Raw genomic sequence first — 11,887 nt, 5'->3', positions numbered from 1 at the left:
CTTTGCTCCCTGGTTTTTTCATCATTCGGTCCTGAAAATTAGAATTATTTAAGTCTGTGTGGCTCAACACCCCAAATGCAAAGTATTGAAAATGACATTTAACAGTCTTGGCTCAAACAGTGCCTGCAGGTCTCATCCTGCTCCTACCAAAATAGGAGAAAATCCCATCTTCTGTAAAGATACACTTTTTAAAAATGATTTTTCCTTTCCTTTTTAGCTTCCTAGGCCAAGGATCGCATTAACACTGCTCCATTGAAAGCTCTGAAGTGTTCTGTATATGGAAAATTGACTTTTTTTTTTGGTGAAGTTTGCACTAGTTTTAAAGCAGAAATTGCTGAAGAGAGAATTTAAAAAGCTTGGGAAATGCAGTGGTCCCTAATGGCTCGCAGTAATGAGTAAAATCAGATGCTCATTCCGATTTCCTTCCCCCTGTAATTGAAATATAAGTCGTGCTGGAGCTGCAAAGCTGCCGCCCAATTATCACCCAACTCAGCTCATTTACATCACCCGTCCTGCTCTGCTCCACGTGAAATGCTCAGGAGGGCCAATGTAAATGTATTTATAGCCCAGTAGGATGTGTTTAGCTCTTGATGTGTGGGTAATAATGTTATATATAGCTATTTGTGTGTATATACATAAAAAGATAGACCCAGGCAAGCTCCTTCACATGACAACACAGAGCTACCAGACATGGAGATGATGGTTTGCTTCAGTGAGTGGCTTGAATTTTAATTGCCATGTGGATGTGATCCTCCCTTACTGGCACATCCCCTCTGCCCTTCAGCTGCTGTACCTGGCACAGGGTGCTGTGTGAGGGACCAGCCCCATTCACTGGAAACCAACACAAAATAGCCCCTGTCTCATTAGGGCCACTTCTCACCCTGATTTCGGGGCAAGCTCACACAGCCTTGTGGGATAACACTCAGTGCAGCCCTTCTTCCCTCCCAGAACCCTGCCAAATGAGTTGTCTTTGCACACCCAGCTGGAATTTGGCAGGCAAACATCAGGCTGGCCCAGGCAGAATTCCTCCCATGCCAAACCCTGTCTCCGTGTCCCATCTCAGTATCACTGGGGGCAAGAGCTGGCAAGCTGAGTGTCACACAGCAGGCATTTCAGCAAGTCTCTGTAATTTCTTTAATTATTCAGACAACAGAGCACAAGAATAATAGCTTCAAGTACATTCTTATACATTATTTTAACAGTAATAGATATGTATTTAGTCATAAACTATTCTGTAGCCACCACTATGTGTACATTTATACAAACTATTGCCATACTCAGACCCTGAAAATGGATGGTGACATCTCCTAGGAGAAACAAGGTGACAACAGCACATCCTTCCTACAAGAGCTGGTTGCATTGGTCTGTCCTAACGAATTGCTTCTAAGGTGTAGAGTGGTGGTCTGGGCACAGTGCGTTGAAGGCTACAGGAGATGTCATAAATACATGGTGAGAGGGAGGTCAGCCATCAGAATTATGCGCAAGGGGACACGGCACAGGGTTACTGGGCACGGCAGCTTGATCCTAGCGTACAGAGGCCTCTGAGCTTCTTCCACACAGCAAAACTCCAGCATTCTGGTGGAGATTAGAGATGGTCTGATATGATCTGTACTGGGACGTGTGCCCTACTCTGACCAAAGCACAGGCTCTGCACTGGAAGGTCTTTGTCATCCCAGTTAGTTTGAAGGCCTCACATCAGTGGCTCAAACTCTATCCTATTGCACAACCTCATCGCACTGCACAATCTCATGAAGATCTGCGCTTCCACAGTGCCATTTTCCCAGAGCAAAGTCCTTATGTTGTGCAAGCCACTGTTGAGAGATAGGGAACAGAGAGCTGAGATGCCCCAACACCTCCATGGAAGGACAAATTCTTTACAAAGTAGAGGCTCCTTTGTTCCATGACCGTATCTTACATCCATGCTTGCAGCTCCCAGTGCACCAGCAGCTCCCAAAAGACCCACAGGCAGCAGAGTCCCAGCCTTGATGCCTTCAATGCACAGTCCCAGTGATGCCATACTCTGGTGAGAGGTGAAAATACTACCACCACTGCAGTGGTGACCTTAGGGATGGTTGGAGCACTATGGAGGATGGCGTTTAGTGAGCCAGAGTAGCTGACATAGCTGCAGTCAGATGGTCTGAAGAACTGCAGTTGCCACTGTCTTGCAAGCGTGCCCATTCAAGGGCCAACACCAGTTCCTTCTAAAGCTGGACCTTCAGTGGGAGCTGGCTGGCCCATCCCAGAGCAGAGCCTCCATCTCCTGCCCAAGGCCACAGCTCTGCTCTCATCCTGACAGTCCATGCAGATACTGCAACACTGAGTGGTCATGCTAAGCTCTAGCCATCTTGGCCACCACCAAGCATCATCCCTATCTTCAGAGGGAGAAAGTGGCTTCCAGATGGAGGCTGTCAGGAAGGAGAAGCCATCTCTTGTGATCCATCCCTTAGAGGCTGACGTAGGTGCATGTGTGCCCAGGCTCTCCCATCACCTCTTTGGGAATTCCCAGATTCTCAGCACAGAAAAGCAAGATCTGCTCCTCCATGCATCCCAGTAGGACCTCTGGAGCAGCCTTCCATCCCAGTGGAGGATGTGGCCTCGTCTCTGGAGCACAGTGCTGCCCGAAGAGTGAACATCCTAAACCAGTGAGTAATGGAAACCGAAGAAAAGGTGAGAAGACATTCAAGGAAAGTTTCCTTCCAGCACGGTCCTGTCTCAGATGCACACAACACAATGTTTTGCAAAATTTGTCAAGGAATCCTGAAAATTCTCTGTGGAGGAGAAAGGGGGTTGCAGCAGAACCTCACTGATCAGCACCCCCAAACCGAGCTCTGGGGCCTTGGAGCTGAGCTCTTCTCCCCCAAATCTCCACCAGTCAGTGGCTGGGGGTGGGATTGGATGAGTTACCACTCAGGTTTGGCTCTCAGAAAAAAACAAACAATTTTTACCCCTCTTTTTTGGCAAAGGATGTTTTGCTCTTCTCTTGGTAGCCCCAGGCCCTGCATCTTCACTCAGGCAAGGTGGCCACTGGGATCCAGTCAGCAGTTCCATCTTTCAGCATCAGCCATGTGAATTCCTGTTAATTCACCAAAGTCAGTGCCAGTTCCCCAGGTTTGCATCTCCAGGGGATGCAAATTAAAGCTAATCAACCCCACAGACTCACTGCAACGGGAATGCAGCTTCCTGTCTTCAGGATAATTTGCTTCCAAGGGGAAACCGGGCTTGGTCCCTTTGGAAATCCACCAAGAAATGCCTGCAATGCCCAGGTCTGACCAAGAGGTGGGCACAAACCCAGTGCTGAAACTGGAAGAGGAGAAACTTTGCCTGAGCAAGAATGGGGAGATGGGGCACTGGTGTGGGCAAAGGGAAAGGTCTGCGGTTGTTAGTGCGAATGAGTGAGGTTCTACTGTTAGTACAACAGGTTTGGAGCAGGTGTGATGTATCTGTTTCCTTATCCAACCTACCAAAATTAAAAGTGATAAGCAACATATCTAAATAAAATAATGGGCGTTTCTATGGGCGTTATATGTTACGTTTCCCAAACAAATAAGGAAAAAAATAAGGGAAAAAAAAAAAAAAAGAAAAAGAAAAAGAAAAAAAAAGAGCAAAAAATGGGATGCACCAGGAACTCTTAGTTATTATATACTAACCAGACTGTGCATGGCACATTTTATTTCTATAAAACTATTAAAACTATTACAAAATATTCAAAAATACATTTTAGTAAATTTACAGCAGTTATTTCTCAATTTATTAATGCAAAACATCCTTTTCTCCCCTCTGTACAAACTACCGTCTCCATCGTCACAGAATTGCCGCCATGTGCGCTTCTTAAAAAATATTATTTTCTAATAAATTTTTTCTTGAAGTTAAAAATAACAAAGTTTCTTACGGCTTTTTTTTTTTTTTTTTTTTTTTTTTCAAATAAATAGTTTGTGTAACAGTCTTGACTTCCATGAACGTGGCCAAATGGTGGTTTGTTTTTTTGGTTTTTTTTTTTTTGTTTTTTTTTTTTTTTTACAGAGCAAAAATATTTAAGAGGCATGGAAAACAATACAGGAAATGACGTTACATTTTGAAACTATTTAAATTAAAATAATATATTCTCATATTTTACACTATTTCAAAAAACGAAATGTGATTCAGTTAAGTATTGATCTCTCAAAAAAATCTAATTTACAATTCTGTGTATAAAAATATAATTTACGGACCCCCATGAAGTTTGTCTTTCTTTTCTGTATATTTGTTCGCTTGCTTGTTTCTCTAGACTCGCTGAAATGAAGGAGCAACGTAATGGAGAGATGGGAAAGTACGGAATTTTGCTTTCTGAAAGTCAGGACACACGTGACATGTAGAAAAATAGACTCTGCGCAGTTTTGCTCGGCCTCACAAAATAATTTTTTCCCCTGTGAGAACAGTTCGCATGATAATAAATTATCAAAGAAACTATTTAAGGCTCTTGAAGGTCCGGTTCATATCATTTAAAACATCTATTCGACATACCAAAGAAATAAATATCCAGGAGAGGAGGAAAAAATAAAACCAACAACAACAACAAAACAATGAACAAAACAACAAAAGAACAAATAAAAATATATATATATTTATAAACTAAACGGAACAGAACTTCCCGGGGTCTTTGTTTCCCTTAAAGTCTACTTTGGACTGTCCTACTTAATTATTATTATTTTATTATTATTATTTTTAAGTCTTAATCCGTGCTCTTTTTTAAAAATATGTATTATTTTTCCTTTTTTTTGTTGTTGCTTTTTTTTTTTTTTTTTTTTTTTTTTGTGTTTTTTTTTCATTTGGGTTATTTTTTTTTTTTTTTTTTTTTTTTTTTCTTTTTTTTTCTCCTTCCACCCCCCCTATTTTTCTCTCTCTCTCTCTCTTCCACACTCCATTTCTGTCCCTCTCCAGCCGCTCTCAGCTGGCCGATGCCACCATGCCCAGCGGGTGCAGCGCGTCACCATCCAGCACCCAGCTGCCGATGCGGTAGAGGAGCCGTGAGTACCAATGGATGCCGGTGGTGGTGGTGGCGGCCGTAGGGATGGCCCCATCTGGGCAGAGGGCGGCCAGCAGCCCCTGAGCCAAGCGGAATGGTGCGAAGGCCCAATGGGCCCAACTGTGCTCCTCAATGACGGCGTAGCAGGAGGCCAGCACCCGGTTGATGAGGATGGTGCCTTGGGCGGTGAGCGGGGCATAGGCTCCCGATGCCTCCTCCCGCAACGAGATGCTGTGGACGGACGCCGGCTGCAGCTGCTGCCCGCCCTCGCCCAGCACGTAGACGCGTTGGCCAGGCTTCACGTTGCTGGCGAAGAGCGCCTGGCCGCCGGTGAGCCCTGCGGCCTCCGACTGGTTGTGCTGGGGGGCCACGAAGAGCAGGTGGGCTGCAGTCAGCAGCAGCCGGGCTTGGGGCTGCCGCGTCTCAATGACGTAGAAGAGCTTTCGGGAGCCGTCCTCCCGGTCGAGGAAGGTGAGGAAGTCGCTGTAGAGCAGCCGGCCATCTGCGTCAGCAGCCAGCACGCGGTCTCCAGGGCTCAGGTCCTTCACCAGCTTGGTGCCACCGTGCTCCAGGTGCACTGTGGCCGAACCGGGGAAGCAGCCTCCTGATTTGGCTGCCACTGAGTTTTCTGCACGAGGAAAGAGACACAAGGTGTTAGAGGGGTGACCAATGTGCAGGGACACATTTCCCAACGTGCCCCAAGCATAGAGCCATGAACCATTAAGCTTGGAAAAGATCTCTAAGGACATCAAGTCCAACCATCCGCTTACCACCAATATTGCTCACTAAACCATGTCCCTCAGTGCCACATCTACACGTTTCATAACACCTCCAGGGACGGTGAGTCCACCACCACCTCCCTGGGCAGTCCATGCCAGTGCCAGACAACTTCTTCCAAGAGGAAGTTTTTCCTAATATCCAACTTGAACTTGGCTCATTTGAGGCCATTCCCTCTCATCATACTGCTGCTATCTGGGACAAGAGGCTGCCTTCACCTTGTCAAAAGCTCTTCTAACAGAGTTGTAGAGAGTGATTAGGTCTCCCCTGAGCCTGCTCTTCTCCAGTCTTCTCCAGCACCACCAGTCCTAGTAACCAGCATGTCCTCATTGCAGCTGGCTACAAGAGACCCTTCCAGCACCATGCCACCATGCTTGGCCTCCTGCTGAGTTACAAGCCCTTCAGTTGCATTCACCTCCTCGAGCAAGATAGTCAAAACTTTTCTGCTGAAATAGCTGTTCCAGAATAAGGGTTGTTTTTTCTTTTTTTCTGGAAGTACTTCTCACTTGGTTCCATTTGCCTTGCACCTCACAGATGCCAGCAGGTAGAGCATAGGTCTACAAGCAGAGTGTCTTCTCTTTCTCTAGGACCCTGTTTGCTGCTCATGGCACTTTGTACTGAAGAAGCCCATCTCTCAGGCAGCAAATGCCACAAGGCAGGATAGCTTTCTCGTGGAAAGAACAGAAGCCCAATTTGTCAAGACTTCCACCCACAGACTTCACTGCCTTTTCATTTCTGGGGTTTGCACCCCATTCCCTGTAACACCACTGCCCTGCAGTCCCCAAGACTTCAATTCACTCCATGTAAAAACCCCTCTCTCACTACTTCACCAAAAGCAGGGTTCTGTCCTGAGTTAGTGGTCCCAGGGCATCCCTATGCCTGCACCCAACCCAGATACCTCCTTCACATGAATCATAGAACCATTAAGGCTGGAAAAAACCTCTAAGATCATCCAGTTCAAACTCCCACCTACCACCATTATTGCCCACTAAATCATGCCCCCAGGCATCACACCTCCATGTTTCTCGAACACGTGCTCGGCTTTTTCTGTAATTGTTCAGGGTTTTGACACTGAATGCTGTAGCTACCACTGCTGCTTTTTGAGAACTACCAGGAAGAATAATTGTAGGCTTTAACAAATCAGAAACAGTGAGAGGTCTTGATGGATTTCAAGTCTCTTCTGCAAATTCCTTCTGAAAAGTTTAGCCTTGTGCAGTGCAGTTCGAAAGGAGCACTGCTGATTTCCAGGCCTAGCCTAGGAACTGCAGGATCTCACTTCTCTGCACTGGGTTGTAGCCCATGATACCATGGGCTATCAAGTGCCTTTGCTGCAGTCACGGCATTTCTGATCCTTGCCTTGCATTCCCTTTGTTTCTCCCAGTTAGTCACTGTGCCAATTTAGAGTCCTGGTAATTTATCTCCTAAAGGTAGTCAGATTTTATGTTTAGCTTCTGTGGCCGGTGCTGAAGCTATCATGATTTACATAAACACTCTGAGCATCTCCTAATGACTTTCTCAGGAAGGACAGGAAGGGTGAAAATAAGAACATTATTGATTTGCTAACGACTTTATCACTTCTCTTTCAGAAATGAAGCAGCGAGATCTCCAAGGCCTCTTCAGAGAGGACATGGCAACAAACAAGCTATGTGCTTTATGTGGAGCCCTCTGCTAGCAAACTACACCTTTGTACAAGCCTGCACCAAAGGTCTGGCTTGAGCTTTGTTTGCATATTCAGGGACTTGATGAATAGATCTAGTACTGTAGCAGCTCTACAAACATGCCAGTGAATTGGCTGAGGTGTGAAAATCTGCTTCTTTGAGCAGCGCTTGTTTGGGTTCTCTAATTAAAATCCAATAAAGGATCAGCATTGTCATTCTGATTCATGTAATAAATGCAGACACTCTTGGAAGAGAGGACACTTCCATTTTTTTCCCAGCTTCTTCCCCCCCTTTTCTCCCCCTCCCTATTTGTTCAGGTGCAGAAACCCTATGTGCCAATTCACACACATACTCTCCAAAAAACCCAGGACCTTCCAAGCACTATTTGCACAGCAGAGCCACTTTTCCAAGGCACTCAAGATGTGTATTTGAATTTTAAATGTAGAAGCTCGCTCTAAATGCTTGCCGCAGCGCATTATCAATGTCCCTTTTACCACCCCTGCCTCTCCCTCCCCTGTCCCAGTGACAATAATTCAGGCCTTGGGGGAACTCTTCTTTGCATTCCAGTCTCCGGGATCATACTTTTTGCAAACAGAGATCTAGATAAAGAATCTTCCTGCCTGCCATTATGGGGTTTAATCTTCTCATAAGATGCTCCGTCATGAAACGAGGTTTCCACAGTTTGAAACCAGACCTAGTGGGTGGAATTCAGGCCCGTTCCCTTGCAACCCGCGTGGTACAGTCACACGACCCTGCCTGACACGCACTAAATGTCACCCCAAAGTCCGCGTGTGCGGAATCTCAATGAGCAGCTCGGGGTCGCTCCTGTCCTATGAAATATACATGGCGGTGGATTAGGGTGGGCGCTCGGAATAAGGTTATTGTGAGCCACAATCAGACACCTTGAGCCATAAAGCCCATCCTTGCTATTGAAAGGGACATTTCGTATCGCTGTGAGACCGGCAGCTTTGCAGAGCCTCCGAAGGGCTGGGGGACATGAACAAAAGCAGTGTTGGGCTCCCAGGACAAAGCCCTCGTGGGCTGGAGAAGTCCCGGTGTGGATCGGGACCCAGTTACAGACTGGCGTGGTGAAGCCAATGCTGTTTACTTGCTGTTTCGAAGTAAATTGATATATTTAGAGAAAGCCCATTCTTTTCTTTTGCAGCCAAGTGTTTCTTGACACTTGCAGCACTCTCCAGGCTGGAAGATGCTCTCACAACACCGCTGTACAGCACCAGGAGGCTGGTACACGCCAAGGTGTTCACTTAAAATAATCAAAACGACAATAATTTTCTTTCAGAAGCGCCAAACGCAGCTCGGGGTTTCTCACGAGCTGTTCCCGGGTTGAGACAGCGTGTGGCGTTGTAAGCACAGGGAGGGGAGGCAGAAAGAGATGCGCTCGTATCGGGCGCTGGGAATTTCCCGGCGCCTCCCGGCGGAGGGGCCGCGCTCGGTGTTCGGTTTCCCGGCCCGCTCCTGCCCCGAGATGAGCGATCGCTTCGGATAGGGAGAGTTCGGATCCCACGGAAGGAGGAGAAGGGCGTGTGGCGGTGGTGGGAAGGCTGGGCAAACTGACAGCGAAATTAACGCTGGCAGGAGGTGCTGCAGCTGGCTGGGTTTCTTCCTTCCTTCCTTCCTTTCTTTTTTTTTTTTTTCCTTTTTTCTTTCTCGCATCCCCTCCTCTCCTTCTTTGCCTCCCCCCTCCCACGTGTGCCTCAGAGGCGGGCGCTCCGCTCCGGACCCCAACGGGGCGGGCAGGGCTGATGGGACGGGGAATTGGGGCACAGAGCCCGGGGGTGTCCCCAGCGCGTCCCCCCCCGCCTCACCTGCTTTGACGGAGCAGTGGATGTGCGCCTTGGACTCGTAGTAGACCCAGTCGAAGCCAGCCTCGACAGCGAGGCGGGCCAGCATCCCGTACTTGCTGCGGTCCCGATCCGACGTGGTGATGTCCACGGCGCGACCCTCGTAGTGCAGCGATTCCTCGGAGTGGTGGCCGTCCTCGTCCCAGCCCTCGGTCACCCGCAGCTTCACCCCGGGCCACTGGTTCATCACCGAAATCGCCAGGGCGTTCAGCTTGTCCTTGCAGCGCTGCGGGGACATGGGGACACAGGGAAAGGCGCGTTGAGGAGACGCTGCTGTCACCGACATCAGATGACCCACCGGCCTCCCCGCACCCCTAGGGTCGCATCCTGCCCTTCCTCCCCAGCCAAAGGGAGCAAGCAGGGGTGAAACACCGCAACGCCTCCCCCTCCCCAGCACCTGCTCCACAGCCGGAGTGTGCGGACTCAAAGCCCCGCATTCCTGCTCTAAGTGCCCTGTCCCCTTCCCAGAACAAAGTTCTGCCGAGAACAAACACTCGCCATATATCTGGGAGTCACAGATTCTCCCCGGAATGTCTCCCCCGGTCTTTTCAGCTTAATTCTCTGTTGAAAGGGGTCTCAATACACTTTAACAGCCTTTACGTGCTACTGGTTTTTTGTGTTGTTTTGTTGGTGGTGTTTTTTTTTCCTCGCCCATCACTCATTAGAGTCCTCAAAGCAACCTGGGCTGGGAGCGCTCCCTCTGCTTTCGGCATGGACGTAGGGTAACACGGCTCAGAGAGGGAAGATGGAAAGCAGGACAGGACCAAGCAGAGGAGTTACAGGGATGCTGAGGGGCCTTTGTGTGCAATGAGAGGCTTCAGGCCTCATAGGGAAGGGTTACAGTGTTTTCCTTCACACCCCTGAGCTGCTGGGCTCACCTAGAGCTGCACTGTGGGCAGACTCAGGGGTGAGCTCTATAAGGAGCCCTGAAAGTGTAGAGGATGGGTGTGTGGGCCAATGAAGGGGAATGACCAATTCTACAGGGAGAGGGACTTGCAGCCACCCCCAGCCGTAAGAAATCAGCACTGAAAGCATTTGACTGAAAGGCACACAGCTAGTAAAACCACACAAGGCCAACTTTTCCCCCCTTTTTCAGAGGGAAATAACTCATGACTACAAACAGCACAGATGCACATGGGGTAAAGCCACAGCAAGAGGCAAGCAGAAGCTCTCCTTCACATACAGCCCCAAGAGGGACACCCTGTCCCACAAAGGCCCCTTCCCAGCTCCCAGCAGGGCCAAGTGTGGCCACCCCTTTTCCGACCCCACTCCGAGGGACGTGACAAGATTGTTCAACAAGAAACTTCCCATGTGTCTATCACCACAATAAAAAGCAATTCCAGCAGCACACATGGCCCCAAGAGATATCAAAAGCAATCACGAGCTCACTTTGGACTCTGTGGCCTAGCGCTCGGTGCAAAGAGCCGGGGAGGCTGCTTTCAGCCCATTCCCTGCAGCAGAGCACAAGGAAGCGCAGGGGATTTTTTTACTTTCCCCCTTTGCACACCTGGGAGGATGGATGTGCTCCTGCAGAGCTGTACGGGGACAAGCAAGGTATGGGGATGGCTGGATGTTAGGGTATTTACAAGATCGGGATAGCAGAATATCATGGTAGCAGGATATCGCAGCGTCAGGATATCACGATAGAAGGATTTCACAATACGAGGATATCATGATAGTAGCATATCACGCTAGCAGCTCTAGTGGCGGGTCTCCCTCCCGGCCTCTGGCCCGGAGAACGCAAGGAGTCGGGAATCAAGCAGGGGAACGGCCTCCTAAAGGACTTTCCTCCCTTTCACTCCGCCTGAGCTGGATTGTCGGAGTCAAAAGCCGTGAAGCCCAGACTATTTATTAATTCATCGGGTCGTGTGCCACAAATCAAGCCCAATTCTGTTCAGCCACCGTGAAGCTCAGCAGGGCTGCCTCCGCCGACGCTTTGTGTGGAGGCGAAGTTGTTCAACAAGCCCTCTCCTGCCAGCTCCTAATCTCTTCACAAATGAATTGCTTGAAGGAAACACTTAACAGGTACCTGTCAGTGTAAACAACCTGGTGGGCTTCCTAAATGCCAAGCTGATCTCTGAGTTCCTCCCATCGCGCACCGCCGTGTGCCCGCGTTAGGCGAGATGGCTATTTTATTTCGAACAAATTCCAGCTTTATCGTGCTGACCTGGCCTCCTTATCTCCCAGCCGAATCCAGCCAATGGCCGGGATGGGGGGGAGGGAGGGGGCAGCCCTCAGCAAACCGCTGTTGTCACCTGCGAAGTTGAGAACCCGACTTACCGAGCTATGTTTGCCTTTTTTTTTTTTTCCACCCCCCTCCGAAGTTAATATTAACCCGCGGCTAATGCATTCGGCGGCTATTCCCCGAGTCTAACAATTCCCTCCGGGGGAAGATCTTTCCATGCCTGAAGGGCTCGAGGCGAAGGGCGGGGGGCTGCGGGACGGCAACCCCCGAATCCGACCCCTCTCCTCTGTTCCCCTCTGCCCCAACCCAGCCCTTTTCCCTCTTTGTGCCTAAAGCAAGGCAAGCCGAAAGAAAGAAAAGAAAGAAAAGAAAGAAAAGAAAGAAAAGAAAGAAAAGAAAGAAA

The 11,887-nt window shown here is 48.8% G+C and overlaps 1 protein-coding gene across 1 annotated transcript in view; it reads right to left on the bottom strand.

Moving 5' to 3' along the window:
• Nucleotides 1-4,867: 4,867 nt before the first annotated feature.
• SHH (sonic hedgehog signaling molecule) overlaps nt 4,868-11,887 on the bottom strand; it is a 9,305-nt gene continuing 2,285 nt past the window's right edge. Inside the window, exons 2-3 of the mRNA XM_042888696.1 lie at nt 9,264-9,525; nt 4,868-5,630 (exon numbers count right to left, since the gene is read on the bottom strand). Coding sequence (XP_042744630.1) covers nt 4,924-5,630; nt 9,264-9,525 — 969 coding nt within the window. The 3' untranslated portion in view covers nt 4,868-4,923. The remainder of the gene's footprint in view (nt 5,631-9,263; nt 9,526-11,887) is intronic.

The sequence above is a fragment of the Lagopus leucura genome, unplaced genomic scaffold, assembly GCF_019238085.1.
Source record: "Lagopus leucura isolate 7727_CA_CO unplaced genomic scaffold, USGS_WTPT01 Super-Scaffold_100157, whole genome shotgun sequence".
Taxonomy (NCBI): domain Eukaryota; kingdom Metazoa; phylum Chordata; class Aves; order Galliformes; family Phasianidae; genus Lagopus; species Lagopus leucura.
The sequence above is the reverse complement of the archived record's forward strand: the minus strand, read 5'-3'. Positions and strand labels throughout refer to the sequence as shown.